This window comes from Periplaneta americana, chromosome 12 (assembly GCF_040183065.1).
Source record: "Periplaneta americana isolate PAMFEO1 chromosome 12, P.americana_PAMFEO1_priV1, whole genome shotgun sequence".
Lineage (NCBI taxonomy): Eukaryota > Metazoa > Arthropoda > Insecta > Blattodea > Blattidae > Periplaneta > Periplaneta americana.
This window is the reverse complement of record NC_091128.1, coordinates 127,870,699-127,894,834: the sequence shown is the minus strand read 5'-3', so window position 1 is coordinate 127,894,834 and position 24,136 is coordinate 127,870,699. Positions and strand designations below refer to the sequence as shown.

The window sequence follows — 24,136 nt, the reverse complement described above, 5'->3', positions numbered from 1 at the left end:
GAAGTAAACTTCTTAATTACGCGGAGTGCATTTTAGGATTATGTAAACTTTTAAGATACAATCTAAATTTTCACAGTAACTTTCTCAGATGAAATCCTAATTTCCATTAGATGTTTATGTTTAATTTATATTTTGTTATTACATCACGTTTTAAAACACAACTTTAATACTTCTATAACGCAATGAAAATATTCTGATGGCAAATACATCACTGAAGCAAATCACAAAAACATTCAACACATAGGGACACATGACATCCAAATTACTAGTACTTCTAACATGATGGGGATAGCATTTTGATTTGAATTCAAACTAAATTCTTCACACTCTTCGATACATATAAAATAAAAATGAATGAATAAAAAATAAATAAATACATAGGTACGTACAAAAATAGATAAATAAATAAATGATATAGGCTAAATACACAATAAATAATGAACACAATAGAAATAAATAATACATGAATAATGAATAGATAAATGAATACATGAATGAATAAATAAAAGAATAAATGACTGGATAAAAGAATGAATGTATAAATAAATAAATAAATAAATAAATAAATAAATAAATAAATAAATAAATAAAATGAGTGAATGATTAATGAATAAATGAGTGAATAAATATATATTTAAATAAGTAAGTCAATAAATAAATAAATAAATAAATAAATAAAATGAGTGAATGATTGAATGAATAAATGGGTGAATAAATAAATAAATAAATAAATAAGTAAGCAAACAAGTAAACAAATAAATCAATAAGCAAGTAAGTAAATCAATAAAAATTAACAAACAAATAATTACATTAATAAATACCAAATAAATAAATTCGGTCATCATTACCAAAAGTAACAGGGATTAGATCCTGCAGATTTGACCATTATGCATCCTTCTGTTGTGAATGTGTCTACCTCTTCGGAATGCGGTTTCATTCATCAATATTGCACAATCTGTGCACAACTTCTAATCACTAGATTGTGCACCAATATGCCGGAGTTAAATCCAAAATCTCTCCGCAGTGCATATGAAGAGAAGACCTATAATTATGTCACTGTTGATAGTGATTCATCCGTCGGACGGGGACGTTAAGGCTGGCGGCCCCCTCGGCCTCGGTGCTACTCGACAAGCGTAAGCCAAGTGCTGGCACCGGATTTTTCCTTCTCTCTTCCTCATCATCACTCATTCCCTGCACTATACTCACACTAGAACACGGCGAAGCCTCCAAAGATACACATTTTGTATAGCGTGGCCCGCCAAAGTGGTGTGCAAATTTAAAAATTAGTCACAGTCCTGACATCTATCCGCAATATGCGGAACCCGAATCACGTAAGTGAAGTGGGTAGGCATTGGATATAGCTTACACATATTGTACATTCGTACTATGTCTTTCGTATGTATTTATTAATTTCATTCGCTTCTCGTTTCTTAATTTATCTTCCCGTCTGTTCTGAGCAATTGTCTCTAATTAGTAATTTATGTAATTTGTGTATAATATTGATATTTATGGAACGAGTGAATGTTTAGCGAGTGAGCGTAAGCGAGCGTGCTAATTTTTTCGAGAGTTTATAATGGTCATACACGTGTTAGATACAACGTTTTATGCTATTCTAGCATTAAAATATGTAAAAAAAAAAACTATTATAAATTTACAAAATGTAACGTTATGACGTAGTGTAGTAGAGACATTAGTATGGGATATGACGTAATATATTATATTATATGGTTGCAAAGTAACCGTTTCTAAGACAATGTTATTTTGTTGTTGTTTTGAATTTTTTTCTTATAGTTAGGCTACTTTGTAGTTTTATCACAGTCTAGTATATACAGTCACGAAGCTCAATACGTAGTAAATATGCATCCATAGATAGTTGCTCACCACTATGATCGCTAATATCGCCTCATTACAGACAATGCAAAATAGTACCGGCACAGTCTATTCTTCCTAGCACCCTCACAACTCAAGCTTCGTGACTGTATATATTAGACTGTGGCTTTATCCTTTAAATGTGCAGAAATTTGATCCGAACAAATGTAACATTCCCTTGTAGAACTAAAAGTTACGTTTATAACATTTGTACACTTTCAGATGTGGTTATATAAACAGTCTGTGACAGGATCTACTAAAAAAAAGGACACACAATTTTTGAGTGCAAATTGCTGTGTAGCCTATGCACGGAACAATTCGAGAACAACTAGTTTACGAATTACAATAAGAACTAGTTAATTAAAACTGCTGTAACCGAGCGAAGTGGCTAAGACGGTAATGTTTATGACTCGCATAAGGGACGTCCAGACTTCAAACTCCTTAGTCGATCAATCTGAGTGGAATTTTTCATAGTTTTTCTCAGTCACAATGGCAAATACGTGATTGGAAATTTATATATTATAATTCGTCACTGCCTTAATTATCAATGACATAAACATTAAATCAAATTCTAAATCAGTTACTTGAACACAAGCTATTTAACACACAACAGTAGAAAAAGAATCTTAACAATAATCAAAGGCCTAGATAATACGAGTATACGGTACACAAAGATTTTACTTAATGCGATATGACCACAGATGTAAAAGTGTGTATAAATCAGTTCTTACAGAAAAAAACTGCTGTACCGACGATATTTTTTGACGTCTGTATTTTCTCATTTTTATGCTTGACACTAGAATAAGTTCTTTTGTATCACTGCACTATGTACTACCTTTGCATTTCCCAATTGGAGAGTTGAATAAAAATGCTTTTAAGAATTCCTTTCTTTTTGATAAAAACAGTGACATGAATATTTCAATGAATTACATCGACGATCTCATTAGACAATGGAAACTCCTACGGCATAAAGATTAGTAAACATACTTACTTAAACACTATATTATATGCAGATGATCAAGTGATAATCTAAGAGGATGAACATAATCTCCAGAGATCTATACACAGTCTATGTGCACTACCTTCTGAGTGCAACATGAAGATTTATACAAAAAAAAAAAAAAAAAAAAAAAAAAAAAAAAAACAAAGTTATCGCATTTATAGGGAAATATCCTATAAGATCAAAGATAGTAGTGAATGGTACTATTATAGAACAGGTTTCCCATTTTCAATATCTAGGATACGATATTTGCCAAGATTTTGACAGTGATATTGATAATATAATTTAAAAATTTAATTCAGTATGTGGAACAATACGACACTCTCTAAGAAGAAAAACAACGAAATAAACGCAGATGAAATTCTATAAGGTTATGGCTCTTCCTACTGTATTATATGGATCCGAAAATTGGGTACCAATAAAAAAAGATTGTGAGTGGAATTAGTTAATGAAATGAAATTTCTTAGATACGTGAAAGGATGTACACGACAAGACAGAATTAGAAATGAAGATATAAGGAATGAACTATATATTATGACTAAATGACAAAATAGAACAATACAGAAACAAATGGTTAAGTCATATAGAAGAAATGCCTGAAGGAAGAATCCCCAAACAAATACTTTCATATAATCCACTGGGAAGAAGAAATATTGGTAGACCAAAGAAAAGATGGCTCGACCTTGTTGACCGGAAAAGGTGAAATCACTTAAACCTTGATGGGAGAAGAAGAAGAAGAAGAAGAAGAAGAAGAATTTTTTGGAGTTAATAAACTTGTAACAATAAGGCATGCAGTACTACATATGATTGCAGGTTAAGTGGTATTTGAAGTTAGTACCAGTTCTCAAGTAAAATTCTGTGCTTTACATATTGTTCCTTTATTTAAATTTACTTAAATTTAAGGTGTCAGACAAGCAATAATTTATCTTCTTTTGTTTAATTTTACATATTTTGTGATGTGTTTATTTATTTTCCCAAGCTAATCGGTGTGCTGAGCACGCAGTTACAATTATTCGCCACCAGAATCGCTAGTGATGTTCAAGCACTATTTACAGTTTCCTTACTGTATTAATACGATTCTGTGCTTCTACCCATCGAGCGAGCAGAAAACTTCATTCAGGTATTCACGCGTAAAATTAATAAAATGTGGGTGAGTGCAAATCATCCATAAAGCGCAACCCTCCATGGATTAACAGTGACACGCCATCTAAGAAATCGGGTGTTGCGATTACCAAGATATCCCTGTAAAGTTCTGTCCTAAAAGTCTTTATGCTCGACCATGCCGAAATGTAGTAATTATACACCCGGTAGCAGTTCTTTAATGCATGTCATTAAAGTACACCTATTCGTTAAAGTTCAGGTTTTCGATTATTCTCGGATATGCAATCGAAAGACAGCTAGCAAAACGTCACGCAGGCTGGAAATCAAATACTGTCGCAGAAGGTTATGTTCTGTTATTATAATAATTAGCGTTAATTGTAAATAATATTCAAATAAATTCAATTTGTCATCTCATTTTTCAATGTCGAATTCAATTTCAAGGTTATATCAAGTTTAACGAGATTACATCAAGGTCGTCGACATTAGTTTCGGGGAAAAAATAAATACTTTCGCGTCTGCGCATATCTCACAATTCACGAGATTGCACAAGGTCAGTTCCTTTCCCATTCACATAAGATAACGTGAAAGTTATTAAAAATTTAAAGGTAGAAATATGGTCGAACATAAAAAGTCGTATGAAACTTGCCTATAATGGTAATTAAGACGGTCGTATGAAAATTATGAAACTCGCTTGCACTCGTTTCATAAACATCCTCGCGTCTTAATTACTATCGTTATAGGCTCGTTGCATAATGTACTATTACAGAAGTACTTGGAGTCATAATAAGCAACGATCGATAATGCCGTTCCAGATGTTGATGGCAAACTCCTCTTGATAAGGCGATTGAAGGAAGAGTCACATGTGGATTCTCGTGTCCAAAGTCTTCTTTGAAATTCTGAATTCTTTCTCTTGTGAACTGTGCTTCATTCGTAATGAACACGAAAGAAAAGAATTTAGGAGTAGTACCAGACTGCTGTAACAACCACTTATAGAAAGTTGATTCCTCAGCATAACTTCTGGCGACAAGAATTATACGTGCTGAAGATGATAAGAATACAGCTGTTGCGTTACTCTCCAGACATTCATATGAGCAATGTTCATTTGCATTCCTAACATTCTTGTGCTGATTCCGGGATTCTCCTGCACAACTTGTACGATCTCTTCTTCTACTTCAGAGATCGTACGTAATTCTGGTCTTCATCTCTCTGCAGAACGAGGTATGAAACACCCGTGTTCATCAAGCCTGTGGTGGATAATTTCAAACATTTTTATATCAGGACATCTTATAGTCCCGACGCTGTTATTTCCGGCGTGACTCCGCCTCTTTGCTTACATCTTAGAAAGTGAAGGCTCTATAAGTCTAGGTAGGTAGTATCGTTCGCCATTTTTGTTCTTACGTTGCCGAGCTACCATACGAGGAATCTATTTGCCACACCGTTAAACATTATCATGTCGTAGCTCCTATGATAATAAATCAAACGCAATGTAATTCAGCAAATAATTGAGCGGCAAATAACGTCTTCGTGTGCTTTCTGCGAACGCCAACGAAAGAGCTAAAATGGCGGGCGATTATTTTAAGTATTTATTGAGCCTTAAGAAATGAATCAGCGAATCACAAGACGCACACTTTTAAATGTAGCCGATCTGCAGCGCGATTGGCTGCCGGAAATTAGAACGACGGGACTATAGTTCTGGGCACCTTTAGGTACCTTTCCCCGTACAAACGACGTGCCTCAAAAGTATTGTCTTGCGCAAACACTTAGTTGAAAATGAGGCACATTATTTCAAAATGTGTTTTCTCCATTTAAAAAAGGTTGAATTTGTAGTATTTTTCTACATTCTATGAACGCAGCATTCAAATTTGAAACGATAACTTAAGAAAACGCATTTTCTACCATTTCATTAATTAATTAATTAATTAATTAATTAATTAATTAATTAATTAATTAATTCATTCATTTAGTATTCTGTCCAAGGGCAGATCTTTCACTGCAAAGCCAGCTTTATCCAATCTTTCCTATTTTTTGCCTTCCTTTTTGTATCCGCATATGATCCATATATCTTAATGTCGTCTATCATCTGATATCTTCTTCTGCCCCGAACTCTTCTCCCTTTTACCATTCCTTCCAGTGCATCCTTCAGTAGGCAGTTTCTTCTCAGCCAGTGACACAACCAATTTCTTTTCCTCTTCCTGATCAATTTCAGTATCATTCTTTTTTCATATGATGTTAAAAAATTAATGTTTTGTTCAGATCACATCGGATCTTTATTTAAAAAAAAGATGTAAAAAACTCATTTTGAAACGATGCTTTTCAAATGCAAAGTTGAATATAGGCTATTATCTCAACAAACTGGAATTAACTTATGTTCAGTTGTTTGTATGCATCTGAAGTGTGATTAGTGTAATACAGTATGTAGGTAATCGGCGATGTATGCAATGGAGGGAGAAAGGAACTGACCACTCTACCTCATTATTTCCTGGCCTAGTTGCCTAATAAGTGGTGCCTTGTTTGTATCACTTGTGAGATTCAGACCTGTCTTCGGACAGTTGACTAAACAACAACATGCATAGTAATCTCCAGAAAATTATCAATGGTAAAGTACACAAATTAATGCAAACGATTTTGTTTTGTTAATTATTATGCTTTAAAAACAGGAATTAAACCGCAAATCATCTTGCATGATCATAGCATAGGAATTCATTATAAATTACATTGGCCGCAGTGATGTTTTATTAGAAAGCTTGTTGTAAAATATCTATGAGTAATAATTATGAAACAAAGCATTTCCGGACCTATGTTGACAATTTTTATTTTTAATATAGGTAGTATCGAATCCTGAATTTTTCTGCTTGTATTTTTTGCGTATATAATTAATAGACTCACTCACTGACATATTACTTTCCAGTTTCTTAATATTTAAGCATTTTCATATCATCGTTGATAATTTTTTTTTTAATATCTATAGAATCGAATCCTGAATTTTTTCCGTGTATTTTATAAAACCGTAATAGTAATAATAATAATAATAATAATAATAATAATAATAATAATCATCATCATCATCCGTGGCGCTACAGCCCACGAAGGGCCAGGACCGACCAGCCGGCTGCTAGCCTCACGGTCACATGCCGAAGCAGATGTGGACGATCATCCAACCAGAATGGAGGTATCGTGTGGTTAGTACGATGAGCCCCCCAGCCGTTATAGCTGGTTTGCGTAACCGGATTTCGCTGTTTAACGTAGCTCCTCAAGTGCATCACGATGGTGGGTGGACACCGGTCCCATACACTGGCCGAAATTTCATGAGAAAATTTCTTCTCCCATGAGGACTCGAACCAGCGCGCATTCCGTAACGCGAGTCCCAGGCAGGGTGCCTTAGACCACGACGCCGCGGAGCGGGACTTTTAAAACGGTAGGCCTATATAATTAATAAACTCACTCACTGACAATTTACTTTCCAGTTTCTTACTGTTTAATTCAAGTAATTTTAAATAACATTAAAAATAAACTGTAGTTCCGTCCTAATTCTTTTGTTGGTCTGAATATATTTGTTTTTTAAGTTCCAAATTTTATTGTGGCAATATTTCTGTTAGATATTCGGAAAGTAATAAACTTCTGTTTTAACACAAAAGACAAAACGTTTAGTATCTAAAACATCACTAAAGACTTTTGGTCCAATATTTTTCTTTCTTAAGAAATTGTGACAAATAAGCCTAGATGGTACAGACTATATATCTCCAAATTTTTTGTCATAACATTTATTATAACCTATATAATTATTTTAACAACAGGAAACTTCAGAATTAGGCTTTTGGTTATTCCACCGTGTTCAGGAACTTCATAAGAGTGTTCCGCTTATAAGTATAACAAAAGAAATAGCTATAACTTCTGAATTAATACAAGTATATAGTTGAAACCAACTGCTACAAAGAATGAAAACTGGGAATTTTTGTTACCTTATGTTCCATAAACCTCAACATGGCTTCCATTGGTGGCACGGGAAATATCCAACCGGTATTCAACCTCGACCCAAGTGTTATGAAGCATCTGTGCTGCTATAAATTCTTTCTTGTAAGTCTGCCAAATCACGTACTGGCGTCCTGTAGACCTGGTCCTTAACAAACCCCCACAGGAAAAAATCAGGTGGTGTTAGATCTGGTGATCTGGCAGGCCATGTGATGTACGGTGATCTTCTTCCGATCCATCTTGCAGGGAATTGTTCGTCTAAGAATGTGCGAACCATGTTGGTAAAGTGTGGTGGAGTCCCATCTTGCTGGAAAATTGCTCCATCTGGGAGTTGTGGCACAGCATACAGTTGCAACATATCCAGGTACGTGTTTGCAGTGACTGTCTTTTCAGCAAAGAAATAGGGACCAATGATTCTGTCACGCATGATCCCACACCAAACATTCCATTTAGGGGAATCCCGTTGGTGTTCAATTACGACACTTGGATTTTCCGACCCCCAGATGCGACAATTGTGTCGGTTTACTTCCTGTTTCTCTGAGCTGCCTATCCCATTTCATTATTGAGACGTACGTCGGTACAGCTTCCCTCGGTCTAAGATTGTACTGACGGCGAAACAAGCGCTGTACTCGAATTATGGATCTATGTTCTGCTAATGACAGCACACAAAAGGCTTTCTGCTGTGGCGTCCACATGCTGACTAACTAAAGATACGATACGAATTCTCTTATTTAATGATCTGCGCATGCGTGAGTCTTCTAAAAATAAGTAACAACAATGGATTAAAACTTCCCAATTTCCTCTTTACAATGGTACCAATCTTAACCCATTTGCATGCATTGTTATGAAATTATAACTATTTCTTTTATTATACTTATAAGCGGAACACGGTGTATTTTAACGTTTCGAAACTATTATTGCAACGTACCGAAGTATATATAAATCATATTATGATATTTCCATGCAGGAGAGCATTTATTTTCCTTCATCACACGATAACTCTTCTTTGATTTAATGTTTCGTGCACCTTTAGCCCAGTGACTTTGATTCCCTATCATCTTTAGAATACTGAGAGACAAAACGGAATACATGACTGAGGAAAATTTTCTTGTGACGCTTTCATTTACACTGCCATAATTTCATTATTTTTCATAATTCGTAATAATTTCTATAACCGACCAAAAATTTAGGAGAAAATTATTTTATCACATAATTAGACTAAATAGCACATTACGAAAATACATTATGCGGGTGCGTGAATATGTTAGAGGAAAATCCACAAACTATATGGGAAAACAAGGGAATTTCACTTTAAAGCAAGTAAAACATAGATTTGGAAGTAAATCCCTAAAAGATAAAGTATGTGATTACGCCTCGTGACTAGAACATAGTACGAAATGAAAATACGAAAATTGGAAATTTATCCTTTGAAAAGGTGGAAAAATTCAAATATCTTCAAGCAAGAGTAATAAATAGAAATGACACTGGGGAGGAAATAACTATGGGAAATTTCAGTTATTATTCTGTTGAGAAGCTTTTGTCATCCAGTCTGCTCTCAAAAAAGCTGAACGTTAGAATTGATAAAGCAGTAATATTACCGATTATTCTGTACGGTTTTTAAACTCGGACTCTCACTTTGAGAGAGGAACAGAAATTAAGGGTATTTGAGAATAAGGTGCATAGGAAAATATTTTGGGCTAAGAGGGATGAAGTTACAGGAGAATGTAGAAAGTTACACAAGGCAGAACTGCACGCATTGTATTCTTCACCTGACATAATTACGAACATTAAATCCATACGTTTGAGATGAGCAGGGAATGTAGCACTTACGAACGAATCCAGAAATACTAATAGGCCCAATTGTATAAAACTCCCTGACTAAAGATCAACTTTGATCGAAGATCGGAAAGTGAACCGAGTTGAAACACTTCTTCTATTGTATAAAACTTTCCTGCGATCAAATTACCTAGGTTCGAATGCAATCTAAGTTCACGTGAAAAGGATTTGGCAACATCGCATAAACAGGCGAAGTATGTGATGCACGGGCCATGTTGTACAGGTTTGTTCAGTGTCGCAAATTTAGCGACTTTAACTCTTTTTCAACGACAATTTCTTTTAACTGTTATATGGCTTAAATAGGGATTTAGCGACCTTTTTAGCACCCCATAGTGACAAAATCGAATCTTTCTTTGTTGATAATGAGAAATCTAGCGACTTTCCAAATACTTTTTGGCGACTTTCCGTACACTCTGTTGGAGATACTGGTTTGTTTTGTGCATTGTAAATAATGGCGGACAATAAGAAGAAGGTTGACCGCTCTCCAAATTGTTATCATGTTATGGTGTTTGACAATGCTAAACATCATGAAGCTTTATAAAACGACAATTTTCGTTTAGTAATACAGTTAATTGAAAATTTATTAATGTACCTATCATATCCATTAATAAATAATTAATGGTTGTTATAAACATTATATAATTATAGGTTATGTTATTTGATACTGCTGAACACGATAAACCCTTATAAAATATAAGAATGTTTGTGTATTAAGGCAAGAAATTGAAAAAAAAATATATATATATATATATTACCATATCTATTAATATTAATAATAATGGTTATTCTTTTTGCATAATCTGCCACTCGTATATTTCAAACAGAAAAGAAATAACTGAACTTGGATCATCTAACTTAATCGGAGACATTTCTTCAGTCAAAGCTGACTTTAGTGTAAGACAAATTAATCTCAGATTAGATTTTATACAACACAAAATTCCAAGTTCAGCTAGAACGAGGATCAATTTAACCTCTGATCTAAGATTAAATGGTTTATACACTCGGCCCATAGAGTGTTAGCTAGGAGGTCAGAGGGAAAAAGATCATTGGGAGGCCGAGACGTAGATGGGAAGATAATATTAAAATTGATTGGAGGGAGGTGGCATATGGTGGTAGGGACTGGATTAATCTTGCTCAGGATAGGGATCAATGGCGGACTTATGTGAGGGCGGCAATAACTTGCGGGTTCTCTAAAAGCCATTTGTAATTATTACGAAAAGACAGACTCAGCTGGGAGTTCTTAGAGGAAGATTATAATATATTTATTTATTTATTTATTATTTTGCTAATAATTGTAACATAAAATATAATACATACAGAAAAACTTTAGCTCGCCCCTGAAAGAGTAGAACTCGTGCTCAGGGGCGGATTCCTGAATTGAAATTAATAATTATATAATACAATTTGTCTTATGTCTACTATGCAATTATAGTATATAAATTTAAATTTACAATTTTTCAATTTTTATAAAATCCATACATAACTTTTTAAATTTAATACTAGAACTATTAGAATTGACAAGATTAAGATATTTAAATATAAATTTGTTATATAAATTACTACTATGATTAAATACTGTAACAGTGTTGCATTTTGGTTCAAAGAATCTCAAAGAATTCATACCTTTTGTTTCATAACTATGAGAATACAATTCAAAATTATTTCGATTCTTTTGTATGAATTTTATTAATACTATATAATAAATTTGTGTTTTACATTAAAGTCTAAAAACAAATTTTGAGATGGAAAATCAATAGGTTTATGAAGACATATTTTAATATTATTTTCTTCTGTAATAAATAAAGTGGATTAAAATTGGATTTAAATGAGCTATCCCATCCTACAATTCCATATATAATTACCGATTGAAATAAAATTAAATATATTGTGCGTAATAAACTTATTGACAAGTAATTCCTCAATAAAACAAAATAATATACTATTTTACGTAATTTATTACAAAGGTAATTAATGTGTTGGTTCCATTTTAAATGATTATCGAAAATTATGCCTAAATACTTAACTTCAGAGGACTCTTTAATAATAATCGGACATTTACACTGTATAAGACAACAATCAGAATTATGTAATTTAATACTTAATATAGATGTAGGAGGTTTGTTACATTTTTCAGATAACGAGAATGGAATAATTATGGTTTTATTTTCGTTGATAGAAAGATAATTTATGTCAAACCATTTTTTTTTATTAATTTAAGTCCATTATTTGATATGAAAGCGATCGTTACTAGCGAACTCTGCTGTTGGCGAGAACGTTGATTCATATTACTTTTGATTAATAACTGGCCTGAAATTCATATAAAATAAGAAATCACTAAATGTGCAATCTCACATTATATTTATTAGGCACAACATAAGTCAATAACATACGAGTGAATGGATGGGATAATAGCACGGTACTTGCGTGGCGAGAAGAAAGAATTCATATTTCTTTGACAGAGATCATTTTTCACACCTGAATCCCATGACTAACTCGACTGTTAGTTTTTTCCTAACAAGTTTACATTCTTATCACGGATTCTGGCACCTTGCCCTCCGCTCTGATAAATATTCAAACATAATTTAAGATGACGGAAAATCATTAATCATTTTCGTGGGAGCATATATCAATGGCTGTTACACTTGTCTGCAAGGCGATGGTGTGCGGCATGCTGGAACTTGTGGCAGACTAATTAATAAAACCGTTATAATTGGCGGTGACTGCCACACAGAGAGGGGTTAATTAACAGTTGCAAGCGTGGCTCATTATTATCCATTACGTCTTCTTAGAGCGTCCTCCCACTCCTGAAATGCATGCAACCAGCACTGTGCGGATTTCTTTGCACAAACCCAGACTTTGTTTGTTCGGTTTCCTGGAGTGCCAATGAGAGCCAATTAAGGCTGCGGGTGTTTTACAAGATAGTGAAACGCGTTTCGGAATAAAAGAGCAAAGGAACGTATATGAATGCTGAAATACTATGTAAGTATGAAAGGATACTAAGAAAAAGAATGCAAAAGATAGAACAATATAACAGAAAGGAAGAAAGAATTATAAAAAAATGAAGAAAAATGAAGAAAAATGAAGAGAAGAAATGAAGACAAATTAAACAAATAAAGAATAAAGGAAAGTATGAAATAAATAAATGATGAATGTAAGGGAGGATTAAACATAATAATGAAAGACTGAAGAAAGACTTTGAAGAAAATGAAGTGAGAAACTTTGACAAGAGGAATGAAGACTTAAACAATGAACAAAAAACGAAAAAAAGAGGAAAAAGCGTAAAAGGGAAAGGATGAAAGAGATATTAAAAAATGATATGATACATGATATATGTGATGTGATGTGATTGTCATGTGATATATGATATAAGAAAAAAATGTTATGTTTTATTTAACGACGCTCGCAACTGCAGAGGTTATATCAGCGTCGCCGGATGTGCCGGAATTTTGTCCCGCAGGAGTTCTTTTACATGCCAGTAAATCTACTGACATGAGCCTGTCGCATTTAAGCATGATATAAGATATATGATACGATATGATATATGATGTGATATGATATATAATATTTATTTATTTATTTATTTAACTAGCTACCTAGTGAGTACAAATTAAATTAATAAAACAAAAAATGGTTCTAGCCACTACCGTAAGAGCCAGGCTCGTGTACGGTATAGTCTTAGCCAATAACATAACATAAAATTTACAAGGATAGATTACTAAATGCAATAAGTAACTTAATTCAAACCAATAAATAACACACAAGAGCAAAAAGAAAAAAAAAGAAGAAAGAGAAAAGGAGAGAAAAATACACATTTAATATAAATTAACAATCAGACAGAAGAATATGATATGATATGATATGATATGATATGATATGATATGATATGATATGATATGATATAATATGATATGATATGATATGATATGATATGATATATGATATGATATGATATATGATATGATATGATATGATATGATATGATATGATATGATATGATATGATATGACATGATATGATATGATATGATTCGCTGAACATACTCCGTCTAATGACCCTTCACATTTATGTATTCGGGTCAGCAGTCCCTCACACTGTTTAAAAATTTTATACATTGACGTATCGCGACCTTAGTGCATGTTCTTGATTATGTCTTTCATGTCCCTTCACTTTCACTTATCACTTCTAATTTATGACACTTATTATCTAATTACTCTTCTCTTATTCTCTTCACACCTAACAACTAGTCGTACTATTAGAATCACATTCAAATTCACTCCATCCTTGCTATTAAATAATTAACAAATTCTTTCTAGAAGCTTCTATACTCCTGAAGACTTGTTGCAGGAAAAAGTGAATATTATTGATCTTATCATGTTATTAAAATTTACTGGAGAAAACACTTCTAGAGCATTATCGCTCGTTCCATATGAACACAGACTTAACTTGGGTTAGAACTTTAAGCTTAGCGTCCACTGCATTTATGAAAACAATTCCGTAAACTTTAGAAGGTGTATCTATTCAACTCCGTCTTTTCACTGTATTATATATCCCTGCTATTTTTTACGACCGAAATGAAGAAAAGAACATTTGCGAGCTGAAATTACTATAAGAATAAGGAAAGGGGATATAGAAAGAACAATAAAAGGAGAAAACAAGACAAAGATACGAGAGTGAGAAAGAAAGAAAGAAAGAAAGAAAGATAGATAATAAAGAAAGGAAGTTATAGAACGAAATAATTAATGCAGGAAGATAAAATGCAATAATAAGCATGGAAAGAGGAAAATGAGAAAGCAAAGGAAAGTGAAATAAAAAGAGAAACAAGGAGAAAAGAAAGATGAAAGGCATGAAAGAGAAATATGTACAAGTGAAAGCAAGGAAAAGAGGAAGGAAAGTAAAGTATAAAAATGAAACGAGAAAGAAATGAGAAAGAAAGAAAGAATGAGGGATAGGATAAACGAAAAAAGGACATGAAATGAAAAGAATAAAAGAAGGGACGAAGCAATGGAAGGAAACACAAGAGGAAGAAGAAAGAAGAAAGCAAAGGGAAGAATAAAGTGGAAAGGAATACAAAAGTATAAGTTGAAAGAAAAGAAAAAAGGGAGGAAAAATAAGATGTAAAAAGAAACAAGGAAGGAATGAAAAAAAATGAAAACAGGAACAGAACGGAGGAAGGAATAGTAGAAAAAGAAACACAAAAAGGAAGAAAAGAAAGAAGAAATGAAAACAGGAACAAGGTAAAAAAAATAAAGGAAAGAAATAATGAGAAAAGGAGGGAGGAAGGAAAGGTAAGATATAAAGAGAAACAAGGAAGAAATAAGGAAGGAAAACTGACAAGAAGAAAACGGAGGAATTGGTCGGAACGGAAATGGTAAAAGAAGAGGAAAAAAAGGAAGAAAGACGAAGCAGAGAAACAAGAAAGGATGAAGGATTCATGAAAAGACAGAAAACGCGAAGAATAAAAGAAAGAACGGAGGAGTAGAAGGAGAAAAGAAGGAAAGAAAATATAAAGGGGAAAGGAAAGAAAGATGAATGAAAGAGAGTGAAGGAGAGAAAATTGAAGGACGAAATTGAAGGAGCAAGTTAAATAAAAAAAGGTACAGGAAAGAAAGGGGGATGAAAGAAGGGCAAGGAAAGATAGTTGAAAGACAAAATGGAAGAAGATAGGAAAAGTAAGAAAGAAATGAGGACAGAAAGGAAGAAGAGGATAATAAATTTGTAGAGTAGGAAGGAGGGAAGAAAGCTATGTAGGAAAAGGACGTAAGAAGAAATGTATGAAGAAAGAAATAAAGGATGTAAAATGTAATTGAAAAATAAAAAGGGAACAATGTATCACGGGAAGAGGGGAAAAAAAAGAAGGCATAATATTGAATAATCAACAAAGGAGCTAAAAAGGGAATGGAATGAAGAAGAAAGTAGCCTATAGTCATATTGTACTAAATATTTAAGATATTTACACATTGAGAGCATCACGCCAGAAGAGCGTATCAACAGAACTGAAAATTTACATTATAGTCATTTAAATACGAAATGATTTTTCCTACCCTTGTCCACATAATAAAGAACTTTCTTTGATTATTTCTCATGTACATTACAATTATCAAACGATTGTTTTCAAATATAAATAGGTTCCATTAAATATTTTAATAACGCAAAATTTGTTTAGTATACGCATTTCTGGTATGATGCCCACGACATGTAATAGTCCTCAAAGTTCAGAAGAGAAATTTCTTGTTCACTGAGTAAAACCGAGACGAAATTACCAGAGCCTGAACTATATTCTTATTAGGAACAAATGAAATTATAACCATTTATTTCTCTTTGTTCATTTACTTATTGCATTGAAATTCATCATAATTCGAACTTATGTCCAGTGTTGAAAATATTATGCATTGGACAGTCAGATAAGAAGAAGCTCATTACAATACTCCAGTATTTTAATTAAAATAAAAACAATTACATCAAGCCAGAGCATGAAGCAGAAGTTTCTTAATGAACGTCGAGTGAAAATTAGCGAGATAGACGCGCAATTCCATTACGGTGCAGAATTAAAGTTGTAGAGCCAATTTGAAAAACTCATCGTTGCTTCAAATCAGTTTCCAATTTAATACTAAATGAACCCGGAATGTTGCATCGTGACGTCTGTGCTTAAGAAGATGTAAGAACTTGATGGAGGAATCGTCATCAGTCATGGCGTGTCGACTGTTGATATGGGAACCAAGCAGCTGCCAGCATTTCTTACCTTGTATAGGCGTCTCGTGGTACAAGATGACGATCGGTACCGAGAAGATGGCGCTGATCACCCACGCGACGGTAACCAGCAGCCGGGCTCGTCTCCCTAATGAGAAAAACATCCATTTTCAGGAACTGTACCTTTTTATAACCCAATGCAACAAATTTTAATGGTTAACTTATTTATTAACATCCTCTGATTAACTGTTTATTATTATTATTATTATTATTATTATTATTATATTGTCATCATCATCATCATCATCATCATCATCATAATCAAATATGTTACAAAATTTCAGAATCATTGCAACGAAGAACAATACAAAAATTTATAAATAAAGCCAAATCAATGGATTTATCTAAGAATTCGGGTAGGGTCAAACTAGAGATAGAAGGTAAAAATCGTAGAGAAGTCTTGACAGTTTTACACATAATGCCTGGGAAGCGAGAAGCCTCATGTCTCTATTTAGTTCTTAGATTTTAGTTCTTTAAAGATTTTGTTTAGTTACTTCATTAGATTTAATTATAAGTCCTATCAAGTTATATTGTTTTAATCTTGAGGTTGTGTTTAGGTCAAAAATAAGTTATCTTTGTACCTGTCATTCGAATGAATCAATAAATGAATAAATAAATAAATAAATAAATAAATAAATAAATAAATAGATAGATAGGTAGATAGATAGATAGATAGATAGATAGATAGATAGATAGATAGATAGATAGATAGATAGATAGATAGATAGATAGATAGATAGATAGATAGATAGATAGATAGATAGATAGATAGATAGATAGATAGATAGATAGATAGATAGATAGATAGATAGATAGATAGATAGATAGATAGATAGATAGATAGATATATAGATAGATAGATAGATAGATAGATAGATAGATAGATAGATAGATAGATAGATAGATAGATAGATAGATAGATAGATAGATAGATAGATAGATAGATAGATAGATAGATAGATAGATAGATAGATAGATAGATAGATAGATAGATAGATAGATAGGCAGACAGACAGACAGACAGACAGACAGACAAACAGACAAACAGATAGATAGATAGATAGATAGATAGATAGATAGATAGATAGATAGATAGATAGATAGATAGATAGATAGATAGATAGATAGATAGATAGATAGATAGATAGATAGACAGACAAATAAATAAATAAATAAATAAATAAATAAATAAATAAATAATGCATAGAGCTCAATATCAGCAACATAATCGTGGATTGTGTCATTCATCAAGCAAAAAATATTTGGATACCAAAATGGTACCAGTTGGAAAAATAAAAATTTAGGAAGAGAAACGAAAGTGAAAAGGTATAAATAGGGTCCTGATTTTGATGACCTAAAATTTAATAATGACGCTGAGTATACATTATTAGTTGTATCTAAGAATATATAAGATAAACCCTGTTACACTGCTTCGGAATTTAAATTTTCTTTGTTAAACACGTGGAATTTTTAACGAAATAAATGGTTTTCTGTGTAAACCGCGAGCCACAGAGGGTACTGTAATCTTCCTTTTGTTTACGTTCATTGTCTAGGAATTAGTAAAAAGATTTCGGAGTCACCGTAAGAAAGTATCCAGTGACAATAAGGATTCTACTTGAGATACAGGAAATGTTTGTTGATATTAAACTATAATAAGTTTCAATATTAACATTTAGGTTATAAAGATCCGAGTCCTGATATAAATCTACTTAAGACCAGTATTAACTTATGGTCGTGAACAGCGAACAAAATCCAAAACACAAAACAAATTAAAGGAACAACAGACATGAAAATTGTAACAAAAATCACATCAAAATCATTAAAAAAACAACATTCACAGTTCTTTTATTAGAGAAGAATGCAAGAATGACAAATAAACCTTTGAGATAGTAAGAGACGAATATACTGGAAATACGAGTAATATATAAACAGTATACAGGACAAAGGATTAGTGCAAAAATTACGCGACTGCATATCTCAACATGAAAACCTTTAGCAAGGTCGCAGCTACGAGAGAAGGATGTCGTTATATAGTAAAGCTGAAACTGCCCTCAACTTTCAGATACAGAGGAAGAAAAACAAATGTCATTATTATTATTATTATTATTATTATTATTATTATTATTATTATTATTATTATTATTATCATCATTATTATTATTATTATGATTATTAACATCTATTTCAGCCTATTTATATTCATGTCATATTCTTGTCTTTTTTTCAGCGAATGCTGTATTTTATTTTCTTGCATTGGTTACGATGTTCATTAAAATTCTCAGTTCTTTGTTTATGGTTATGATTATACTAAGATGATTCTCATCAAGCGGTGATCTGCGAATATTTGAAATCACACTTAGACGTTCGTACTCTAGGGATTGCATTTTAATGAAATTAATAATGCAGTGGAATTCGATAAATGTTATCACTATTAATAAATCATAATAAGTAACAGACTCATCATGAACAATACAATTAGACAATACAAAAAGACAAGAATATTACATGAATATAAATAGGCTGAAATGGATATAATTGGTCTCTGGCTATTGTGCAGCACATAAATATTAATAAATAGATAAAATATATTATTCAGAAAATAAATAATTTTGCATTTATAACCGTGTGTTGAGACGTATTTAAGAAGTTCAGTTTTTCGAAACTACTTAAACATTCTACAATGAACCGCATTATCATTATCGTCATTATTATTATTATTATTATTATTATTATTATTATTATTATTATTATTAATATTACTTAAACAGAGTTTGGACTTTTTCCTTTGCTAGCAATGAAAAAAAAATCACAACGCTTTGAAGGACTTCAGGTCATCAAAAAATTAATATGAAGCAGCAAGAAGTTCCTATTCGGTCAGTCGGGCAGACTTTTTCTGTTTCTGACATTCGAAACGAACGTAGGAACCCCTTCCCATCTAATTTTTTGATTACCTGAAGACAAAGATGGAGCCAATCTTCGAAGCGTTGTAAATTCCTTATTCATTATCAGCAATAAAAAAGAGTCTTATCTACACCTTCTCTGAACAGTGCACCATTGCTTTCTATTTTATTTAGATCAATTCTTATTATTTAGTTACATAAGATCTGATACAATATTACTTAGTCTGGAACAGCATCATGAGTCTCTCAGAGTATAGCGTACAATATGGCATTGTCCAGACTATTGATTTAATCATGTTGAGTAACTGTTGCTGTAATTGCAGGACTTTCTATTGTTATAGTGGACCACTGCGTTTGCAGAAGCGACAGTGCATTTGATGATGACTCTCTCTATTTGCTGATCGTATTTGAGCTCTTGTGTTAAATGTTGATATTTGCTGCTTTCTTGTTGGCAAAATAAGCTGCTGCCAAGAAGTCAAAAGGAGGATAGCAATGGTAAGGGAAGGTTTCAATAGAAAAAGAAGCATTTTCTGCGGACCGTTGAAAAAAACTAAGAAAGAGAGTAGTGAAGTGCTTTGTGTGGAGTGTGGCATTGTAGGAGGCAGAAACATGGATGTTAAAACAAAGTGAAGAGGAGCGACTAGAAGCATTCGAAATGTGAATATGGAGAAGAATGAAGCGTGTGAATTGGGCAGACAAAATAAGAAATGAAATTATGCTAGAAACAGTAAAGGAGGAATAATGTTGAAATTGCCTACTGAAGGTTGCATTGGAATGAACGGTGACCGGGAGAAAAGTTCGGGACAGAAGAAGATATCAGATGATAGGCAACATTAAGATATACGGATAGTATGTGGACACGAAGAAGGAAGTGGAGAAAAAGGAAGATTGAAAAATGCTGGGTTTTGCAGTGAAGGACTTGCCTTTGAGTACAAAGCTATGAAAGAAATGTTCATCCATTCATTTATTCACTGTATTCTGCCCAAGGATAGGTCTTTCACTGTAAACCGATCTTTCTCCAATCTTTCCTATTTTCTGCCTTCCTCTTTGTCTCCTCATGGTCCATATATCTTAATGTCGTCTATCATATGATATCTTCTTCTGCCACGAACGCTTCTCCCGTTCACCATTCCTTCCAGTGCAGCCCTTAGTATGCAGTTTCTTCTCGGCCAGTGACTCAACCAATTCCTTTTCCTCTTCCTGATTAGTTTCAGCATCATTCATTCTTCACGGACTCTTTCCAACACAGCTTCATTTCTTATTATATCTGTCCACTTCACACGTTCCATTCTTCTCTATATCCACATTTCAAATGCTTCTATTCGCTTCTCTTCATTTCGTCGTAATGTCCATTTTCTACCCCATACAATGCTACACTGCATACAAAGCACTTCAGTAGTCTCTTCCTTAGTTCTTTTTCCAGAGGTAGGCAGAAGATGCTCCTTTTTCTATTAAAAGTTTCTTTGGTCATTGCTATCCTCTGACTACATTGTTACTTCTTTCTTTAGACATCATCCTGATAGTGCTGTATTTTCAAAATTGTCTCATAATAATCTCTTTCTATTATCTAATATTATTTGAAATATATTAACATTCTATGTATTTTAGCTTAATTCTGCTACACAGTTTATGTCAGTGTTTAATTAATAGTTCATAGTATTTTGTTGTTTAATTCGCAAATAACTCTTGTATACATGTAACTCTCATCTAAATCGAATTGTTGAATTCTTTGTAAGTTCATGCATACGTATATAGCCTATACTTTTTGCTGGTTGAGTGGAAGAGAAGGCCTTACGGCCTTAACTCTGCCAGCTAAAATAAATCATTATCATTATTATTATTATTATTATTATTATTATTATTATTATTATTATTATTATCCTCTTTTTCACATCCTGGCAACAGTTCATGTTACTGCTTATAGTACACCCCAAGTATTTGAACCTGTCCAATTGTTCTACTGCCTCATTTAGAATTCGCAAGTTTATCTTCTGTATTTTTCGTCCTATGACCATGCTCTTCGTCTTATTTGCAATTATCATTATCCCATACTGCTCACAGCTGTCATTTAGTTCCAGTAGCATATCCTTTAGCATCATCTCTTCTTCTGCTAACAACGCCATATCAGCAAATCTTATGCATTTTATTATTCTTCCTCCTACTATCACTCCTCTCATGCTCTGAAAACAGTTCTTTACTAAATCCTCCAAGTAGATGTTGAACAGCGTAGGTGATAAAGGATATCCTTGACGTACTCCTCTCCCAATTTCAATTTCTGACATTTCTTCTCCTATCCTGACTTTGACTCGTTTTATCTAAAGATTACTGAACAGTCTTCTCTCTTTTCAATCCACACCAATTCTCTTTAGGATCCCCATCAGTTTATTCCAATCCACTCTTTCAAAAGCCTTTTCTAAGTCCATAAATACTACATACACTTTTTTACTCTTCTGTAGGTATCTTTCGCAAATTGTTCATAACAGTCTGGGATATTTTTAAGATGCGAAAGAGAGAGTGGTGTGCGGAAAACAACGGGAAGCTACAGCATTTATCTTTCCGAAGAAAAACTGCAAACATGACATGATGAGTCTTTTATTTATTTTGATTTATTAATAGTGATACCATTTGTCGAATTCCACTGCATTATTAATTTCATTAACATACAATCCCTAGAGTACGAATGTCTAAGTGTGATTTGTAATAAACGCAGATCACCGCTTGATGAGAATCATCTTAGTATAATCATAACCATAAACAAATAACTGAGAATTTTAATGAACATCGTAACCAATGCAAGAAAATAAAATATCGCATTTGCTGCTCAAGCCATTGTAATTATCTTGAATATATTACATATTGGCCTACGATGATATTCAAACTTAATTTATTTTCAAATAATGATATGTTGCGGGTTGCTATGTTGCAAGGTGCGTTTCGACTATTACTGCAATGGTAACTGACATTTTTCCCGAACATGTGCCCACTTAAATGTTCAACGTTAAAATTATTTCTTTGCTAGAAATATGGGTCGGTTGCTAACGTCTCTATATATGATCTATAGTTTAAATTTTCTTGTAAGTAACTATTTATGAAATAGGGGTACTAATAAGGTAGTGATGACTAGGGAACGAATTTCTAGTTTCGTACCTATTTTGTTTGCTATGTCCCAGACTATGTTATTCAGATATCTCTAAATTTTATGTACAGTACGATTATTTGGTCCTGACAGTCGCTGACAATGTGCACCTGGGTCAGGAAAGTCCATTAAGTTACGCCAAGGGATGTTCAGGTTAGTCTGTCGCCTGCAGTCAGACGATCGGATGTCACGCATGCGGTATAGCGTTGTGTTTCCAGTACAGTTAAGAGTTAAGCTGTACTGCATTCCTTTACCGACCGCTCGCCATTATCTCTACTCGGGAACTCTCCCCACTACTCCTATTACTTCCCCTCTTTCGCGTCGCTGAGCTGTCAGGACAAAATAATCGGTCTGTACACAGAATCCCCCTATTAAAATTGTATAGAATGTAAAACGCCTGAATAAACTATGAATTCCTATAAATGCCTAAAACTATTCTTTGCCTAAAAAGCGCCTTTTTAGTATTTTGAATATATTTAAAATAAAAAAATATCCATACTAAAAATGAAAAATGCTGAATAAAACTACAAAAATTCTATTTAAAATATAATAAAAAATTATCTTACACACAAAAACTGTTCTGGCAAGTTCGTTCCATATTAGTCTTAGAAGGAAAGGAAGAAGAATTTTACCTAATTTCCTGGAACCGAAATTCGTTTGGAAAAGCCTATCCTAGCATAAAGGGGTGGTAGGTTGTTCAGGTTAGGCGAGAGCTTACAAATTACTTTTCGCTTCAATGCACTCCTGTTATGCGAAATGAATCTGACCAATCAGCAATCAGCCTTTTTCACTGAAAGAACTTGAATCTTCAGTTCGGTAGCACTATTGTCAGCACCAGTTCTTTGTACATAAATTCCACCTAAAATGAAATGTTTACTAAAATTATTAATTGTTAATTTTATATAAACTCCTAAAAGTCCTAAATTGGATATTATAAAGTCCTAAAATCTCTCTCTTTAGCACCTAGAAATTCGTTCTCTAGTGATGGCGAATAATATGAATTTAATTTTGACTTAAGAGAGAAATTGATAGTAAATTTTGCTTAAGTTTCCTTAGTCAGGTTAGGCTTCTTTTACAACCTACAAATCTATGACATATGGCGAAGTGCATCAACATCGGTCAAAAACGCAGTAATCATAGATTACAAAACGACGGTTAAACAGTAGCCGTGGTTAAAATGTAATTTCTGTGCACCATTCATAATCACCGATTAGGCCTACTAAAACATGGCTAGCTGACACCTCATTTAACCAGAGTAAAGTCTATGGTGCTACATTGTTTCTACAAAATAACTAAAGGAAAACATCCATACCGCTGCAAAGATAATAGTCAACGTCTAAAAACGACTGCGCCCACTACGTTCTACATCGAAACGAACGTGTCCTACATTTTCGCATTGCATTTGTTTGCCTTTGGGCGCTGTTATATTTGCGAGTTGCATTTCTTTGTTTTTCAGTAACGTTAGGTTAAAATCGTACAGAATGGAAAATAGAATGCAAAAATGAATATATCCCAATGTGAGGTTGAAGTATCGATAGGCTTAATTACTAGATTTAAATATATTAGGCCTATATAAAA

The 24,136-nt window shown here is 33.2% G+C and overlaps 1 protein-coding gene across 1 annotated transcript in view; it reads right to left on the bottom strand.

Moving 5' to 3' along the window:
* LOC138709978 (cardioacceleratory peptide receptor-like) overlaps window positions 1-24,136 on the bottom strand; it is a 414,250-nt gene that overhangs the window by 187,560 nt on the left and 202,554 nt on the right. The window contains exon 5 of the mRNA XM_069840659.1: window positions 16,515-16,610. Coding sequence (XP_069696760.1) covers window positions 16,515-16,610 — 96 coding nt within the window. The remainder of the gene's footprint in view (window positions 1-16,514; window positions 16,611-24,136) is intronic.